Below are 17953 nucleotides of genomic sequence, written 5' to 3' on the forward strand. Positions count from 1 at the left end.
GGAGTGATACTGTGGAATTAAAATACATTTAAAAATAAGAAGTTTATTTTCCCCTGATCCCAAATTAAAGGCTATCTTTGCAACAATGCATCCTTCTGCCCCACATTTCAGAAAGAGGAAATTGTTTTTCTTTCCATAATGCTCACTCGTCTTTGTTTTAGAACATATACACAATGGACATTCGCTATGTACCAAGCACTCTGCTCAGCCAGCGTAGGGAATATAAAGATGTTCTGACTTCAAGAATAATATAATCTATTGGGGAAAATTTGGCAAGTATTATAATTTTTATGGATTTGTTTCCCTCACTAGGCCAGTGATCTCTTCAAGAGCAGAGAGGCAACATGGCGAAACCCTGTCTGTACAAAAATACAAAAATTATCTGGGTGTGGTGTGCATGCCTGTCGTTCCAGGTACTAGAGAGGCCGAGGTGAGAGGGTCACTCGGACCTGGGAGGTCAAGGCTGCAGTGAACCATGATCATTCCACTGTACCCCAGCCTGGGCAACAGAGTGAGACCCTGTCTCAAAAAAATAATAAATAAAAATAAAGTAAAAAGAGTAGAGAGGCCTTGTTTTACTTTTAATTTTCCAAAAACCTGGCACATAGTAGGTGGTCAGTAAATGTCTGTTTAATGATTAACAAGAAGCCAAATGACTAAGAGAAAATGCATAGAGGAAGTGTCATTAGAGAAGAATAAGCAAGGCACTAGAGATGGAAAGGATGGGAAGATAATGTATAAAACTGTATGGAGTTGTTACTCAAACTAGCCTATTAAAAATGAACTGTCGCTTGAGCCTGGGAGGTCAAGGCTGCAGCGAGCTGTGACGCACCACTGTACTCTAGCCTGGGCGGCAGAGCGAGACTCCATCTCAAAAAAAAAAAAAAAAAAAAAGCATTGAAATTTGACAGGGAAAAAGCAAGGAAGGAGGTGGCATTAAGGACTAAGAAAAGCGTAGGGGGTGTTTAGCCAGAGCATGGGGTACCTGTGGACGAGGGGCGATAAGGCAGAGAATATCAGCAAGGATTTCAGTAGGTTAGGCAGGCCTTGAACACCATGAGGTAGTATTATTGGTACTTCGGAGGGCAGCAGGGAGCCACTGAAGGTTTGTAAGAAGGAGAGTGCCAACAAGACTGTCCTGGGGGATGCTCTACTTAACTGCAGTGGTACAAGGAGGGAACATTTATCTTTTCAGTGGGGGCTGGGTCTCATGATCTCCTGAAGTTCTTTCTAGCTCAGAATGCTGAGGTCCTGAAGTTGAAGTTATGAGGGATTTGCCTTCTTTTTTAAAATCTAAAATGGAGGTTTGAAAGAGGATATCAGAGAGATGACTTGTTGGAAACGACTTCTGTCAAAAGGGATCCAGACCACAAGTAGTCAGTAGGGCCTGAATCTGCCTGTGAATAGGAGGGAGCACCAAGGCCAGAGGTTCCAATACTTGGTACTTGGAGAGGACTTGGGAGTGGATAGTGGGTAGAGGGTTTCTCATCAAGTGACAGCGCAGAGTTCCCATTAGTTGCCCTGGATTGGGCATATGAGGGTGCAGCTGGGGGCAGCATCAGCTGTTGTGAGGGTGGGGTGGAGGTGTGAGGCAGGCTGCTTGTTGGAAGTGTGCACAGCCGCAGGTTTGCTGGAGGACCAACCTTGTGTGCATTGGCCCAGAACATCCAGGCCTCCTTGCCCATGCTTGGGTGGGCACCTGTCAGCACAGCCCTCTGAGGAGCAGAAAGCCAGAGAAGGTTAGCTGCTTTTATAAGCTCTTTGGTGCATTGTTGCAAAACTGGCTTAAGTTTGTGACTGAGCTGAGTTTATCAGGAAACCTGAAGCCCTTCTATCTTGTTGCTAGCTGGCAGTTGTGCTCATTTAAATCCTCCCCACATTTGCTTCAGTTTTGCTGCTGGATATGGCCTCTCTGATTTCTATTCTGATGTCTTGGGGAGTGGAACAGAGAATGACCCATCTTAAGTGGGTTTGGTGGCCTGCAGGTTTTGGCTGAGCCACGGAAAGCTATAGTGAGTGTTTTCAATGTGGTACAGGCTAAGTTTAAACAGCTTATTTGCTGCCCTCTCACTTTGGATGCCCCGCAGCCCTCATTGTTATTGAATTTTTTGCAGCCTTAATGAGGCAGCCTGACATGAATATTCTAAAAAATCATGTACTCTTCTTTCCTCTGCAGACCTCAATCAAGTATGTATTGAGAGCCGATTAACACACAGTTTGAGCATCTGTCATGGCATGGCCCTGGTCTCTTTCTCATAGCTGGGAAAACTGAACAAGTCACAGAGAGGCAAGAGCCAGGCAGAGGACATTATTGAGAACTCTCTGGTGTCAGCCCTGAGCATCTCCTATGCATGATCTCTTATTCCTCACAGTGAACCCTGTGAGCCCTGTGAAGTGGATACTCTGATGCCCATTCTGCAGATGAGTCATAGGTGTTATTTGCTCAAGGTCTCGGAGCTATTAAGTGGTGGAACTGGACCTGGAACCAGATCTTCCTGAGTCTTTGCCCTCTACCACCAGGCTGAACAATTGCCTAGGTCATCCAAGTGCTAAAGGCTGCAATTTCTTCCAGTGAAACCAACAATACAAGTGAAGAAAGCAAAGCACAACACTACTTCCTAGGTCTCTCGATACCAGTGATCCAAAACTTTAAGTTAAAAGGCAGAAAATTGGGATTATCTTACACTTTGACAGGTGAAAGGAGGCCCAGGTGACTAACCTCGTTTTGTTAAAGTTGCCTGTATTTAAGGAGGCGGGGATCCCCCAATGGGAGATGGACAAGGACTTAAGACCAGTTGTTTCTATGACTGCCATCTCTACACTGTACCTGTTGCTTCATCTGCCTCTTCTCCCACTCTGATTGGCTTTTTCACCTCCCTGATCCCTGCACCCATCACCCCCCAACAATAAATGAAATAGATGTGGAGTCCCATCCTTTAGAGCTGGTCTAGAGAGAAATTCTACCCTAAGAATTTTGCTGCAGGCATCCCTGTGGATTTTTTCCCTTTTCATTGCTGGGAGTATCCAAACTGAGGGGCTTTTGTGGCAGGGCCACTAGGGAAATTGTAGAGGTCAGTAGTAGCTGATACTGGTCTGAAATAATTCATAGAACCATGTTTGTCTGTGGAGGTAACAGATGCTGTAAACAAGAACAAATAAGAGCCAATTATGATGTCAGGATTCCTGGAGACTGATAGGGTAGGAGAAAAAAAGGATTAAAAATTGAAGCACAGTATCTTGGCACTTTGCTTTTTTAACCCTCTTATTAAATTATGACTTCTGTTTGAGGAAAATAAATGAGAACAAAGGGTATGTTTAGAATACAATCTCTGTTTTAAATTTGACTAATGAGGGGTTTTAGCACTTTCATTTGGGTCTCAGTCAACCTGTATTCAGAGTGTCAATTAACCAATAAATATTATGAAAAACAAGAGTCAGAAATGGTTGCACCACTCCTGCTAATGAGCTGCTAATGAAATTGTGCCTGGGTGGGAAATGCAGGCACTCTGGAATCCTCAAGAGTCTTCTCCAGAAAATGAGCAGTAGTGGTGCTAAGGCCTCTGGGAAACAGACACATTTAACTCCTTCACTTCCAATTTGCCAATTTGTTTCTTTCGTTATTATGAAGTAAAGCTCACTATCAGTATCTCAGGGTTAATTTCAATTATAGTGACAATTTTTAAAACTGTATTTTTGACTCAGTAATTTCTAAGTGGGATTAGAGAGCCCAAAGAGCTATAGCCATGCTGTGGTGTACCCCCACCTGCCTCACCTTTGGTTTCTTGGTGATTTCCTTTCTCTTCTAATTTTCTCAGGTACTTTCTCAATCTCCTCACCCCCAACACATACTTCCATGTGTATGTAATTGAAAACTGAATGAAGTCTGAATGTGTCCAAGGTTTTGTACGGGTGAGGGAAGCAGGTGGGACTTGCGGAGTTTGTCTTAAAAACAGTGAAATGATAGGAGCTAGTGGACCACAGCAGTCAGCTGGGTTATTGAAGATGAGATTCCCGAAATGGATGTGAAAGCCCAGGTACTATGATTAAGGGACTGGGCCATACCTATTAGTCTCACTTACTGGGTCTTCCTCTAAGTCCAAGAGGATCATGGGACACATTGAGGGTGGAGATCAAAGGGGAGCGGAGGCATCAACTGGCTAGGAAACAGGTGTGAGACACCCAGGATGGGTCTGCACATGAAAGTGGCCCCCTTCACCCCTAGTTTTCTTTATTCCATCCCTGGATGTATTAAATTCGGGGGCTGTGGTAGGCCCCCGAGGCTGGTGGAAGGAGTGAGTAACTGCACGTGCTTAAAAGTCTGATGCTTTTCTCAGTAGGAGGGCTGGCAGGGCCACGACAAGATGCCTCGTTTTTCTGATGAAAATACTATCCTTTACTGATGTCTCAATCTTCATTTCCTACCCAGTCCTCTGGTTCAGGCTTTATTATGTCTGATTAGGACAATTATAACAGCCTGCCAGGTGGCCTCCCTGCTTCTTGTCTGCCTGTTTTATATGCTGAGCTCCAGGTGCTTCATATGGAGTTCCTCATTGCTTGCTTGAAAGCTGTTCTCTGGACTTGGAAATCTAAATGCTGCTACTTCTCTCCCCATTTACTTCATACTTCTCAATGGCAGGCATTGGTCTTGTTCACAGTAGTATACTTCCCAGTGCCCAACACAGCAGTGGCCCTTTGTGGGCACACGGTAAGCTGTGGCAGAAGGAATGCCTGGAAAAGAGCAGACTCTTGCCCAGTCCTCAGGAGATGCTTGTGGACTAGCCAGTTATGGAAAGAGGCTCACCATGTCCTAGATGTGGTTACTTTGAGCCTTGTCCCGATGATGGTTCAAGGTACCTCTCTCACTAGAAATCTAAGTAGCATTGATAGTCCTCATCTGTGGAAAGCATTACTCTTGTGTATTCTGTGTAGAATGGTTGGTGACCGGCTGTAGTTTGTCCTCCTTGAGGACTGGAAAGGAGATGTGGGTTAGGGTGCTGTGGATGAGACTTTGGAGGGTAGTGGGGTAGTGGTAGAGGGGTATGGTGGGAGCTGTCAGGGTAGCTTTTCCCTGGGGGAAACTGGAGTCTTTTGTTCTGAGCGGCTTTCATGCAGCTTGGGGATTTCTGCCCTTGCCTGGAAGCCATGCTGGAGAACTCTTCTAAGGCCTGGCCCAGATTTTAGATTCTCTATGATTCAGAGTAAAAATAGGTTTGGAGAATATTCCTATTTTTCTCAGTTTGTCTTTGTTTAGTCCTTCTAAAAAATACATAAATATAATTATGATCCAGAATGGCTCATTATGTATTTTGCTATTTAAAAAAAAAAGGTCTCCATTTTTGGTTCCCTTAAAAACACAGTAACTTTAAGTGTTGTTTCAGGGATCAGCACCCTAGAGAGGTTTGTGCATGTTATTTGTTACTGGTTCCGTTCGAGTCCTGGAGACAGGATAGATGCTCATTTGTATAAGGCAGGGATCTTGCCAGGACTTGTTTGGGTGTTTTGAATAAAGCAGCAGGAGGAGAGGGTTTTGGTAGTCATGGCAACTGGGCCTGTAAAGTCTCAGCTCTGACCAGCCCTAGTTAGGAGCTTGGAGGCCCCAGTGAGGTGAGTGGCATTGCTTCCTGTTCTGTATTTTTGTATTCCTTTTGGTCTGGGGAAGAGGGAGTTGGCATTCAAGCTGACATTTCTGGAGGCCTACTGTGTGCCTGGAGCTGAGCTTGAGCTGTGGGCACAAATAATTGATTCCTGCCCTTCAGAAACTCAGCATAACCGGGAGTTTTTACTCTTCACACCTACCTATAGGACTTGACAAATAGGCTGTCTTTGCTTCATCCGGGTTGACATTTACCTTTTTGGGCTGTTTTGGGGACTGCTTTTTCTGGCGTACTTTTTATTTCTTCTGAGCACTGACACAGTTCTTTTTTCATTTGTTCTTCACAACAGTGCAGCACATTAGGGAAAACAGACATGACAAATTCTTTACAGTTGACACATAAGGGCATGAAGATTCAGAAAGATAAAGGAATTTGGCTAGATTCACCCAGCCAACAAAGATAGGCAAGTGAGGAGCAGAGTCCCAGGTCTTGTGGCACGGCCAGCCGGGGCAGCCTCTGGCTTTCTGCCATTGTGTCCATGTTATGACTGGAAGTCCCTGGAGCGGGGAGTTTCTAGGCAGGAGCCTATGGAGGACATCCCGTCCTTTTCACCCCTCCTGAAGTCCCATAACTACCAAAGCTCTTAATGCCAAGGCAGCCCCAAGAGCACCATGCATTCATTCCAGTTGGCCTGTCCTGGTTGCTAAGCTCCACAGCAGCCTCACTGTGGGCACCACCTGAGGAGGCCCTGTCACTGGGAGTCCGGGAGGGACAAGTTGCTAAGCACTGGGCACTGGGATGAGTTGGAGCAAAGACAGAGCCAGGTATAATTTGTTAATAGGTAAAACTGTCATTTCAGCAGTTATAAACTGGCCATATGTTTTGTTTGCTTTTTCTGTATTTAAACTGGAATACTTTCAGAAGGGGCATTTTTCACAGCCCTCACCATTCTTGTTTTCTTACAGATGAACCTCCTCACTCTCTTGCCTCCTACCTCCTGTGGGCATTTGACATGGCTCCTACCTCCTGGCCACTATTTCTTGCCTGTCCTTCTGCCAGGGTTCCTCTTGTCCTGGTGCTTCATGGCCTTAGACTTCCTAGGCTAATTTTCCTCTTCCTGACATTCCGAGAACTGCACTCCTGGGTCTGTGTCTAGGCCCTGAGCCTTAGTTCTCTTTCCTGGCCCCTAAAAATATTAACTGTCACATTGAACTGTGTCTGTTAGACTAATTGCTGTTCAAGGATTTACAAAGAGATGGTGGAGGAATACATTTCTACAACCACTTTGTTGAGATATAATTTATATACTATCCAATCCACCTATTTAAAGTGTACAATTGGAATAATTCTCAAATGTCCTAGGGAAGATTGGTAGAATGGAGAGGTGGTTTCTAGGCTGTGGTGTTTTATGGACCAGAAAAACTTAAAAAAAAATTTGGAGGACTAAGGCCAACTTTTTATTTTGCTGAGTTAAGGGCCTTAACATGGAAACAACACACTATCTACCATCATTATCTCATTTTTTTAAAAGGACATTTTAACACAAAAAAAGTATATAATTTCAGAAAAAAAATTATTTACATTGGGCACTTTTAATTTCTTGTTTCAGGACCATTGGAATGAATGCCACAATAAACAAAACACCTCAAAGCCTGATGGCTTAAAAAAACAGTAACTATCCAAAAAAAAAAAGTATGTAAGAGAACAGAACACTGTTCTTTTTGTATAGCTCTGACTCTTAGAACCACAGTAATAGTTCACATACTCTTCATAGGCTAACCAAATAAATAGTTAAGCCAACCAGAATATGGAGGGGCAGGAGCCATAAAATGGAATACAAATACTAACAAATGAGCTGAGCATTACTAATTAATAACATAACCTTAATGAAGTGGACAGAGAAGAACTAGCCCAAGTGACTTTGTGAAGCAGTATTTTGACCAGGTACTGTAAAGCTAAAATCAGAACAGTATGTACATGCTGTAATCTAGTTTGGTAAATGTATTTCTCACAGGGATATGGGTTAACAGTTTTGAAACTAGTTTATTTGTATACTAGAACAAAAATATACTGTAGATAATAAGAGCAGGTTTCTCAGTGTTAAAGAAATTATAAATAAGTAAAGTGAGAAGACTAATGAGCCCATGTATTAGATTGGAATCTGAAGTATCAGTATAAACTTGTAGTTTAAAAAAAAAATACAGATAAATAGACATAGAAATACAGATGTGTGGAGATATACACACAACAGTAACATCACAAGAAATATAGGTATGTGCATGTATATAGATGTCTGTATGTATATATATGCGTACATCTGTTAATGTCCTCTTTTGTTACTTTTGGCACAGATTATTAGAGAAAGTGAACTCAATGTCCCTTAAACATTAATGACTGATGATTACATGGAGGCCCTGAATGTTATTCTGAACCATATTTGTATATGTGGTTAGAATATATGTAATATAATATTCTAAACTATATATATTAGTTCCCATGCTGCTAATAAAGACATACCTGAGACTGGGTAATTTATAAAGGAAAGAGGTTTAATGGACTCACAGTTCCACATGGCCAGTGAGGCCTTACAATCATGGTGGAAGGTGAATGAGTAGCAAAGTCATGTCTTTACATGGCAGCAGGCAAGAGAGTGTGTGCAGGGGAACTGCCCTTTATAAAACCATCAGATCTCATGAGGCTTTATTCACCATCACAAGAACAGCACAGGAAAGACCCACCCCCATGATTTAATTACCTCCTACCAGGTGGCTCCCACGACATGTGGGAATTAGGGGAGCTACAATTCAAGATGAGATTTGGGTGGAGACACAGCCAAACCTTGTCGCCGTATATATACACAAATGTATGTATGTATATGTGTGTGTGTATATAATTTATATTGTTTATAAATTACCCAGTCTAAGGTATTTTGTTACACACACACACATATTTCTAGCTCCGCCTACTGAGAGGGCTTAGAAATACCAACACCCTAGTAGTAATGAACACACCTAGCATCCAGATCTTGGCTTCTAAACACTGTTCTCCAATTAAAAAAAAAAAAAAAAAAAGAGAAAACAAAAAACCAGGGCTCTTGAGAAGTGGCTGATTCCAGGACTGGGGAAAGGGAAATACAAGATGAACCTGGAACATATTATGGAATCAGAAAGTAAGCAAATACTTTTAAAAAGAAAATGATTGTGGGGAGGAAGGATTTTTCAAAGGAATATAAGAGCCAATCTAAAGGCACTTCTGATTGCTAAGGCTGAAACAATTTGAGCAACAAGATAAGTAATAATAGTGTTGGACCCATAGAATAAAATATCCATGAGTTCATACTAATATAAATAGAGGCATTACAATTTTTTCTTGCAGTGAAATAAATCCCAATTAATAAATGTGTAAAGAAGGAGGGAAGTAGCAAATTGCCATTAGATGATTACCACAGTGGTAATTGTTGCAGATGGATTCCCCTAATGGCATGCAATGGTTTTTAGAGTAAAGGGATGGATTTGTATAATCTGAAAGTATTTCCCCTATGATTTTTTTTTTTTTTTTTTTTTGTAAGTTGATGTTTTTTTTTTTGTAGTATATCCACAGTGTTGTGCAATTACTGCCACTGTCTAACTCCAGACCAACAGTGGTCAATCCTCATTCCTTCCTTCCTGCAGCCCCTGACAGCCATTGATCTACTGTTTCTATGAATTTGTCTATTCTGCACATTTCATGTAAAAGTAATCATATGATACATGCTTTTTTGTCTCTGGCTTTCACTTAGCACAACATTTTCAAGGTTCATCAATGTTGTAGGATGTATCAGTATTTATGGCTCCTTTTAATGGTGAATAATATATGGATATACTACTTTTGTTTATTCATTTATCAAATGATGGACATTTGGGTTGTCCCCTGATACCCAATATGATGGTATTAGAAGGTGGGGCCTTAAAAAAAGGAGGTGATAAGGTCATCAGAGTTCCACACCCCATGAATAGGATTAGTGAAGAGGCTTGAGGATGCCTCCTGGCCCCTTCTACCATGTGAAAACACTTAGAAGGCACCTTCTATGAGGAACAGGCTCTCACCAGACACTGAAACTGCTGGTGTGATCTTGGACTTCCCAGTCTCCAGAACTGTGAGCAATAAATTTGTATTGTTTATAAATTACCCAGTCTAAGTTACTTTGTTATAGGATCCCTAATGGACTAGGACACACTCTAAGAAAGCCATTAAAGCAGATGCTTTTGGTTCCCTGCCCAGACTCACTGGGATCTCCTTTTCCCATAGGGAGTGTTTCTTCCCCAGCTACTGTGGGGGTTCAAGACTCCCTCTTGCCACCTGTTCCTGGACCCTCTGAGGAGTCAAAGCTTCTTTGCCCAGAGCTTCTGCCTCCACCTGCTCTGGTAGCTGTGGCCTCTGACTGCCAGGAGGGCGTAGGTGGGGGTACAAAGTCCTCCCTGCCTCCTCATTTCCTGTCAACTGGAGAGCATCCTTTAATAAACCATGTGCACATGAAGCCCTGACTTGGTTCTTCTCCATGGGTGTCTCATCCTTCTTAGACCAGAAGGCTAGCAGTGATGTTCTTCTCATGATGATTGCGGAATACAATACAACCATGCAAGCACATTTCAAACATCTGTTTGTGGCCCATTTGTCAGCATCCCACTGGCCAACGCGTATGATAAGCAAAATCCAAAGTCAGGGTGTGGGAAGGTACACTCTGCAATGGGAGGAACTGTAAGGTCACATGGCAGAGAGTGTGACAAGCAGGGAGGAAGAAAACAGGTGACAATGTTGCAGTCTACCATAGATTACCCCCCAACCAAGAAAACAAGAGTTGTTATCTGGGTCCTGGCCTGTGACTAAAGTCAGTGACAGTCCCAGTGGGAGTCAAAATTCAAGCGTGAGGTGGCCTTACTCAATATGGACAGGGCTTTTTGCTTGATACGGACAGGGTTTTCTAGGCTAGGATACTGAGCCTTGGGATCAGCTCTGAAGGAGCCAGAGGTGGGAAAACAGACACTGTAGGCTTTGCAGACCTGTTTGCCTTCCTGGATCCAGACATTATTTTCTGCCTGTCCCCTTGCTCTCCATCCCCCTAACTCGTTACCTGTATGTATCTTGTTTTCTTTTTGCTCTGATTTGCCCTTCCCTTGTGTTCTGGTACATTTTCTTCTGTTGCAGGGGCTCTTGAAGGATGCAGGTCAGATTATACTATCTTTCTAACTTGGACATTTCCCCAGTGGGGAAGTATTTGAAATACTGCATTTCCTGTTGCTTTTGCCACTGCTGCTGCCATGACGTGTTTAGTATATTATAAATGAGCACAACCTGTATTTTGAGTTAATGCTATTGTGGTTGCTCTTACCCCCTGTGGTGGCTTATGTGAAGGGAGTAATTTTGGAATTTTCCTCAAAATAACTTGATTCACATAAGATCCTAGCCTCTTTTTCGGCGAGCTTAGCACATTATAACCTATTATGTCTGAAGCTTATAAACTCACATGCTTTTTTCTTTTCCACTTCTACCTTTGATCAAAAGTTTGAAAATTTAAAATACTATTTTTATTATATTACTAGTATTAGTACCGTTATTACTAAAAATAACTATTAACATGACTAATTACTATTATAACTCTACCTGCCCTAGTAAAAATCCTTCTTGGCCTTTCCATATAACTCTAGGTCAGCTAGGAATTCCCTCTTTCATTTAAACATTTTCACTCAACAAATGATTATTATTTTTTAAATTTAGAGACAAGTTCTCATTCTGTTGCCCAGGCTAGAGTGCAGTGGCGTGATCATAGCCCATTGCTGCCTTGAACTCCTGAGCTCAGGTGATCTTCCCACCTCAGACTCCAAGTGGCTAGGACTATAGGAGTATGCCATCGTGCCTGGCTAATTTTTTTATTTTATTTTTTTTGTACAGATGGGGTCTCACTGTGTTGCCCAACCCCTGGCCTCAAGTGATCCACCTGCCTTGGTCTCCCAAAGTGCTGGAATTACAGGTGTGAGCCACCATACTCAGCTAATTTTAAATTTTTTTCTAGAGATGGGATCTCATTGTGTTGCCCAGGCTGGTCTCTAACTCCTGGGCTCAGGTGATCCCCTCACCTCAGCCTCCCAAAATGCTGGGACTATAGGCAAGGGCCTCCTCACCTGACCAACAAATGATTATTGAGAGTTCATTATATGCTAGGTCATGTGATAGACCCTGAGGATAAAATGGTGAGCACTTATATTCACCAGATAAATAAAAAAACTAATGTGTAATTACTGATGGTGATAAGTGCTATAAAGGATTCATGGTGCTGTGAAATCTTTTGGAGGCAGGTAAATCTAGTGTGAGAAAATAGAGGATGTCTTTCAGAAGAAGTGACTTTAGCTGGGATTGGAAGGATGAGGAGATGGAGGCTGAGTGTGGGAAGAGGATTCTGGGCAAAAGGAACAGCACATGGAATGGCCCCCTGGTAGGAGGTAGCATGGTTCTTTCAGAAGGATGGAAAAAGACCAATGTGCCTAGAGCATAGGAATGAGGAGTGGACAAGGCTGGAGAGGCAGGCCAGGGCTAGATACTGCAGGGCCTCATTGACCAGGGTGAGGATTTTCATCTTTATTTTCAGAACAGTAGGAGGCCATGAAACGGTTTGAAGCAGGAGAATGACATAGGTTTGGTATTTTGGAAAAGAAAAATCAGTCACTGTAAAGAACAGTTTGATTGGGAGGTGAATCAGGGAGGCCAGTTAGAAAGCTATGATAGGGTCTAGATGAGAGATGGCGATGGTTCAGACAAAAGCAGTGGGGGAAGATGGAAAGAAGAGTATGCATTCAAGACACACATAGCAGGAAAAATCAACCAGTTTGGGAGGTAGATTGGGTATCAGTGTGGTAGAGTAAAGGGGGATGGCAGGGATGATGTGTTTAGCATACATCCAGGAAGGGACTATTGTCTTGTCAGTTTGGGATCTCTCCAGGTGAGGCAGCTTCTCCCCTTCAAACATTCAGAGATTGGATTAGTACTAAAGAAATTACCTCTTGCCCTATGATCATAGGAATAGGATAGAAGTTGCCAGTTTTGTTATTCTTGCCAGTATTCAGCCTCATCTCCTCCCAGAACCATCTTCTGCAGCTGTTTGATGAATATTTTCCTATCCTAGGAAGATGAACCCAGGCTTCCTGGTGGTACCAAGCCAGCAACCCCCACAGTCCTTCCAGTTAGTTCTGTGGCCTAGTCTCTCCTCAGCTTCTGTGGCCTATTGGGTTCTGTCTCAGTGCATTTGCACGTGGGGCTTCCTTGCTATGGTATTCCCTTTATTCCTAGTCTGGGACTCACTTTTTGCTTCATTTGACTCCTAACTTTATCAGGAGGGCCACCCCAGAGAAGGATTTTTCCACTGCACTCTGAACATTTTTTTTTTTTGAGACAGAGTCTCACACTATTGCCCAGGCTAGAGTGCAATGGCGTGATCTTGGCTCATTGCAACCTCCGCCATTCAGGTTCAAGCAGTTCTCCTGCCTCAGCCTCCCAAGTAGCTAAGATTACAGGTTCCTGCCACCACATTTGGCTAATTTTTGTATTTTTAGTAGAGATGGGGTTTCACCATTTGCCAAGGCTGGTCTTGAACTCCTGACCTCAGGTGATCCACCTGCTTTGGCCTCCCAAAGTGTGAGCCACCATGCCTGGCCTGAACATGTTTTTTATCCTTGAAAATAATGGTTGGGGTTAGAGGGAAATCATTATGCACATACTTCTATATACTGTATGTAGTTTCCCATTTTTTTAAAGTAAAACATACAGAAACTCCCTACTGAAGTGGGGTGGCAGGAGCAGAAACAGCATGGTGTGCAATATCCCTGTCTTCTTGATTGGGAATAGAGTGACTGGTGGAACTCAGAGTTTTCTCTGGGCCTCCCAGAATTGAGAAAACTGTTGACTACTTGCCTATATCATTATCCTTCTATTCTTGAGTTTACCTGATTATTTGAGAGAACTTGTGCTGTGTGCTTCCTTGGGAGGAATTTTTTCTGAAAGTCATTGATTTGGTTTCTTAAATCAAACTTAACACCAGCAAGGCAGTGCTATCCTCTGGCAGGAGAAAGCAGAGTCAAAGTCCAGGTGTCAGAAGCACCATCTTTGCTTCAAATCTTCCATCTCCTGAAAAGCCTTTTCCCTGAAATTCTCCATCCCTACAGCAGTTTCATGAATGAATGAATGGGTGTAGCATTCCATTTGTAGTATGTGCAACTGCACAGTTGCTTTTTAACTATACTTGAGTAGTTTTGTGCAGTGCATAGGAATAGCCCATCGATTCACAACACTTGTTTTTCCTAGCTATGGATCAACTCCATAGATAGATAGGTGGGTGTAGGTTTTCAGTTTCTCTTGGCTCCACTCCCTGCCTCCTTGGCTTGCTCTGTCCTCTTGCCTTCCAGTCTCTTCCTTCTTCCTTTTCATAACATTAAGTGCCACACATTTTATGTGCTAAGCCCTGGCCTAAGGGCTGGGAAATCAAAAAGGAGGAAATACAGTCCCTTTGCTTAGGAAGGAGAGAGCCTCATCGAAGGAGCCTAATTAAACAGATGCAGGTGGTGAGGTGTAAGCTTGCTGGGATGGCAGGCTGTCTGGGGTTCTGTGGGACTGACTGTCAGGGGAGGGGCAGGAAGAGTGTCATGGAAGAGACAGTAATGTAGCATGTCCTGAGGAATGAGTAGGTATCTACCACTTACCTGCTGCACATAACACAAAGCTTTTATTAGCTCAAGAAAACATAGAATAGTTTAAATATGCAGGTTCTAATTGGGGGACGTTGGTCTCTAGATTCAAGTATGAATCTTCTTGCCCATCTTACCCCATTCCCTTACAGATTTCCTTTATAGATTAGCTAAGTGAGTATGTGCGAGTGGTGTGTGTGTTCACAGGAGAGAGATGGGTGGATTGAGGAGGTAACTGAACACAGCTGAGTTGTGTCTTCATGAACTAGTAAGTCCTGTTGCTTGTTGGCCATCCTGGCGACTTTCCAAGGACCTTGTACCTCATGAGCGTTTTCTCTTCTTGGCTTTTAGGGCAGGCTGTTCCTGCAGGATCCCACGTACGGCTGAATCTTCAGACTGGGGAAAGAGAGGCAAAACTCCAATCTGAGGACAAGTTCCGAAATAATTTGAAAGGCAAAAGGTACAGTGTCAACCTTAGGGACTGGGAGGCTAAGTGATGACATTGATTTTGTATTGTAATACTTAAAACGTTGCCCAAATTCATGTGGCTTTTTTAAATTTGAAATTTAATAGCATAGAATTTGTGATAAATCTGTCAGGGTTTTATGAAGGTTTACTTCTACAGTCTTTGGAAAGAGATAGTTTGCAAAGCAAATTGATACTTTAAAAAAGGCTGTAGGGGGAATGCTTAACCTGCTTTAAAAATGAAGCTATTTTTCCCAGTACTTTAAGAGCACCCATTTGAATCCCAACAATTAATGCGCTGATTACAGATGAGTCATCTATTCATTAAAACAGGCCTGTTAGGCCTTCTGCTTTGCAGTAATACTTCCTTGGTGAACAATAAAATTGCATTTTAAAGTCTTTAATTCAGACTAACTTTTCCTCTCGTTAGTCAGTATTAAAACAGGCTTTCTTGTAGTATAAAAGTAGAAGCTACTGCCATTCTCCACTGGCTAGAGATTGCCTTATTCCTCAATAACCGGGTTAGATTATCCAATTTTAGATAATGCAGTGTTGCCATTTTTCTTTTTGTTGCCTTAAATTAGCATCCTTTCTTTTGCTCGATATTTCCTGAATGAAGGGGAGGGAGGTTGAGGCATGGAGTTGCAGGGGTTGCTGGAATTGTGCATTTTGAAAGCTCAGTAGAAATACCAGCCATGAAATTTCTAACACAGGGACCAGCAAATTATGGCCTGTGGGCCTTACTGGGACTGCTCCCTCCTTTGGTTCAGTCTGCAAATGAAATTGGTTTTTACATTTCTTAAAGGTTGGAAAAAAATCAAAAGGTAATATTTCATGACTCATGAAAATGTATGAAATTCAGATTTCAGTGTCCATAAATAAAGTTTTAATGGGACACAGCCATGCTCATTTGTTTACATACTGTCTGTGGCTGCTTTCTTGCTCCAATGACAGGGTTGATTAATTGGGACAGACACCATATGGATCACAGAGCCTAAAATAGTATCCGGCCATTACAGATAGTTTGCTGACCCTGTGCTAAAACATGTAAGAATTGGGAATTATTAGTTACGGATTGAGTGTGGTTAGTGTTACTCAGTCCTTGGATGAGGATGGTGATGATGATGATGATGATGATTTTTTTTTTTTTTAGAGATAGGGTCTTGCTCTGTTGCCCAGGCTGGAGTAAAGTGGTGTGATCATAGTTCACTGTAACCTCGAACTCCGGGGCTCAAGCAATTTCATTGCCCCAACCTCCTGAGTAGGCTGGGGCTGCAGGTGTGTGCCACTATGCCTGGCTATTTTTAAAAAAATTTTTTTTTGTAGAGACAGGGTCTCACTTTATTGCTCAGGCTGGTCTTAAACTCCTGGACTCTAGTGATCCTCCTGCCCTGGCCTCCCAAAGTGCTTGGATAACAGATGTGGACCACTGTGCCCCGCCTAGATTTTATAATTTAAACTGTATTTTGCAGGTGGGACGTGGTGGCTCACACCTGTAATCCCAGCACTTTGGGAGGCCAAGGCGGGTGGATCACCTGAGGTCAGGAGTTCAAGACCAGCCTGGCCAACATGGTGAAACCCTGTCTCTACTAAAAATACAAAAATTAGCTGGGTGTGGTGGCAGGTGCCTGCAATCCCAGCTACTCAGAAGGCTGAGGCAGAAGAATCACTTGAACCTGGGAGGCGAAAGTTGCAATAAGCCAAGATTGCGCCATAGCACTCCAGCCTGGGCGACAGAGCAAGACTCTGTCTCAAAAAAACTAAAACAAAAACCCATTATTTTGCAGTTAGATGTAATTAGAAGGAGGTCCTAGAGACCCACTTCTTACCTTAGTCTTTTCGTTGACATGCCTGTCAGAAAGTCACTCAGCTGGTTCATATGTACTTTTGTCAGGTGGCACTCACCCCACAAAACAGCCTGTTCAGATTTAGACAGTTTTCACTGTTGGAAAATTCTACTTCATATTGAGATAGAGGCATTTGCTCTCCTTACAGTCACGCCAAATTGGGAAGGATCTTTCATCTTCCCTCATCCCTTCAGATAGGCCTATACTTGGAGTGACCCAGGTCAGAAAATTACTCCTTTCTCACAACCATGTAAGAAATAATCAGCTGTCATTATCATGGCCCCTGCCAAACTTCTTTCGTGCACAATACACACATATTTCAGTGTCTCAAAGTACTTTTAGGAAGTCTTTTTTCACATGTAATCCAAGTCTTATTTTCTGAAGAAAATAATCTATTCTTTTCTTAGCTTATGAATATTGAGTTAGGGGTTGGGCGCAGTGGTTCATACCTGTAATACCAACAGTTTGGGAGGCTGTGGATCATTGGAGCCTAGGATTTGAAGACCAGCCTGGGTAACAGGATGTGTGTCTCTGCAAAACATATAAAAATTAGCCGGAGGTGGTGGCACACACTTGTAGTCCCAGCTACTCGCAGGGCTGAGTTGGGAGGATCACTTTAGCCTGTGAGGCAGAGGTTGCAGTGAGTCAAGATCGTACCACTGCACTCCAGCCTGGGTAGCAGAGACAGACCCTGTCTCAAAACAAACAAACAAAAAAAACCACCAAAAACAAAAATTAGCTGGGTGTGTGGGTATGTGAGTGTATGGTGTGTATTATGCCTGTAGTCCCAGCTACTCAGGAGGCTGAGATGGGGACAGTCCATTAATCCAAAATTCATGGCAGTCTCTCTACTATGTTGTGTGGCTGGCCACATTGCTACCTAGAGCTGCAATGCTTGCTGGCTCTACAGTCTGGGACAGAAGACCCTGACTCTGGCTTGTCTCAGAGAGTTCCTTTAGTACTGCCTTATTTCATTGCACATAGTTGGCTCTTAGCAACAGGTTTTCATTTGCTATTTATGCTTTAGGCTTTGCCATCTCTACTGGTTTTAGTCCATATCCCTGTCAACATCTCCATAGTACATCTCTCTTTTTGCCCTGGAGTAACCAGCTTCTTTGACTGTTCCTCCTGGGTTTGGAGGACTGAGGGTAAAACCACATTCAAGTTGTGCCATCTTGGGTTGAACATTTACCAAGGTCCAGTATGGTATAGTGGTTAAGAGGTTGGGCTAAGGACAGGGCCATTTACTTCCTCCATTGATTTATTTCACGAAAACCTATTGAGTGCCCATGTGCCAGGCATTGGGATACAGCAGTAAACAAAACAACCTCCACAA

At 42.9% G+C, this 17953-nt stretch overlaps 2 protein-coding genes across 4 annotated transcripts in view; both read left to right on the forward strand.

Annotated features, from left to right (window-relative positions):
* The window catches only part of SIL1 (SIL1 nucleotide exchange factor), a 430788-nt gene that overhangs the window by 319208 nt on the left and 93627 nt on the right, over positions 1–17953 (forward strand). For all 3 annotated transcript variants that reach the window (XM_050795054.1, XM_050795052.1, XM_050795053.1), the window contains one exon: positions 14657–14765. In XM_050795054.1, the coding sequence (XP_050651011.1) occupies positions 14657–14765 (109 nt within the window). The remainder of the gene's footprint in view (positions 1–14656; positions 14766–17953) is intronic.
* LOC126956106 (uncharacterized) overlaps positions 1–17953 on the forward strand; it is a 589638-nt gene that overhangs the window by 278680 nt on the left and 293005 nt on the right. The gene's annotated exons all lie outside the window — the stretch shown is intronic.

The sequence above is a fragment of the Macaca thibetana genome, chromosome 6 (assembly GCF_024542745.1).
Source record: "Macaca thibetana thibetana isolate TM-01 chromosome 6, ASM2454274v1, whole genome shotgun sequence".
NCBI classification, from domain to species: Eukaryota; Metazoa; Chordata; class Mammalia; order Primates; family Cercopithecidae; genus Macaca; species Macaca thibetana.